Genomic DNA, 983 nt, shown 5'->3' with positions numbered 1-983 from the left:
TGCTTCAAAAGGGCTCAGGAGAACCATATATCCATTGGATCATCTACAACAGAGAAATTAGAAGCTAAGAGAGCAGAGGGGACTAGGAGACAGAAACACACATCGATGCCATGGTGAAGTCAGCTGGAAGGTAATACATCACTCCTGCTAAAACAAGTGGCCCTTCCTCACAGGCCCAGAAATTGGCCCATGCAGTTCCCTCCCCCAGGAACTCTCCTTCCTCAATGCATAAACCCCCAAAACTCTGAAAGAGCAAGCAGCATCTTCGGAACGCATGCTCCTGGCGTGGCTTAGTTTGACTTGCGGTACAGCATTCCCGGTCCGACCCGGGACCACGAGTCTATGGTGCTGACCGAGGAGCGCCTGCGACGGCTTAACTTGCCCGAGATGGAGGAGTCCTTGTAGATACAATAGCCATGCTTGGCAAGGCAGGGCAGACCCAAGAAGTGCAGGAACATTCTCGAGACTTGAAAGATCAAGTACAAGTGGCTCAGCTCCCTGAACTGTTTTTTAATGATCCGGTGGATGAACAGGGCGATGGAGAGGTGGATGCACTCGTAGGCGACGATCCACACGGCGTAGATGGGCAGCCCGGTGTAGGTGTTGTTGTGGAGGCAGTAGAGGAGGAAGCAGCTGACGCCCAGGGTGACCAAGGACAGGACCGTGTTGATGACCCGCCTGTTTCTCATGACCCAAGAGCCCAGCTGGGAGTCGGTGGTCTTGTAGATGTTGTACTTGTCTTGGTAGCCGATGTACGTCATCTGGTTCAGGTCAAAGATGATGAATTGGACGGTGTTGAAGACAGAGAAGAGGCCCACCAGGAAGGACAACATCCTGACATCCATTGTATACCAGGGTCACGGGAGTATTGCCTGCAGAGGATAAAAAAAAAAAAATAAATAAAATAAAATAAAAAAGGAAGGAAAGAAAGAAAAGAAATCTCAAAAGGATCCAGGGTTTTTAATTCAAAAGGAATCGAAGGA

The 983-nt window shown here is 49.6% G+C and overlaps 1 protein-coding gene across 1 annotated transcript; it reads right to left on the bottom strand.

Moving 5' to 3' along the window:
* Positions 1-290: 290 nt before the first annotated feature.
* On the bottom strand, positions 291-845 carry Tmem217b (transmembrane protein 217B). Its single transcript, XM_015477170.2, has one exon. The coding sequence runs from the start codon at positions 843-845 to the stop codon at positions 291-293; it is 555 nt and encodes a 184-aa protein (XP_015332656.2).
* Between the last annotated feature and the right edge of the window lie 138 nt (positions 846-983).

Source organism: Marmota marmota, unplaced genomic scaffold (genome assembly GCF_001458135.2).
Source record: "Marmota marmota marmota unplaced genomic scaffold, marMar, whole genome shotgun sequence".
Classification (NCBI taxonomy): domain Eukaryota; kingdom Metazoa; phylum Chordata; class Mammalia; order Rodentia; family Sciuridae; genus Marmota; species Marmota marmota.
Note: the sequence above shows the minus strand (reverse complement) of the source record. Positions and strands in the feature narration are given on the sequence as shown.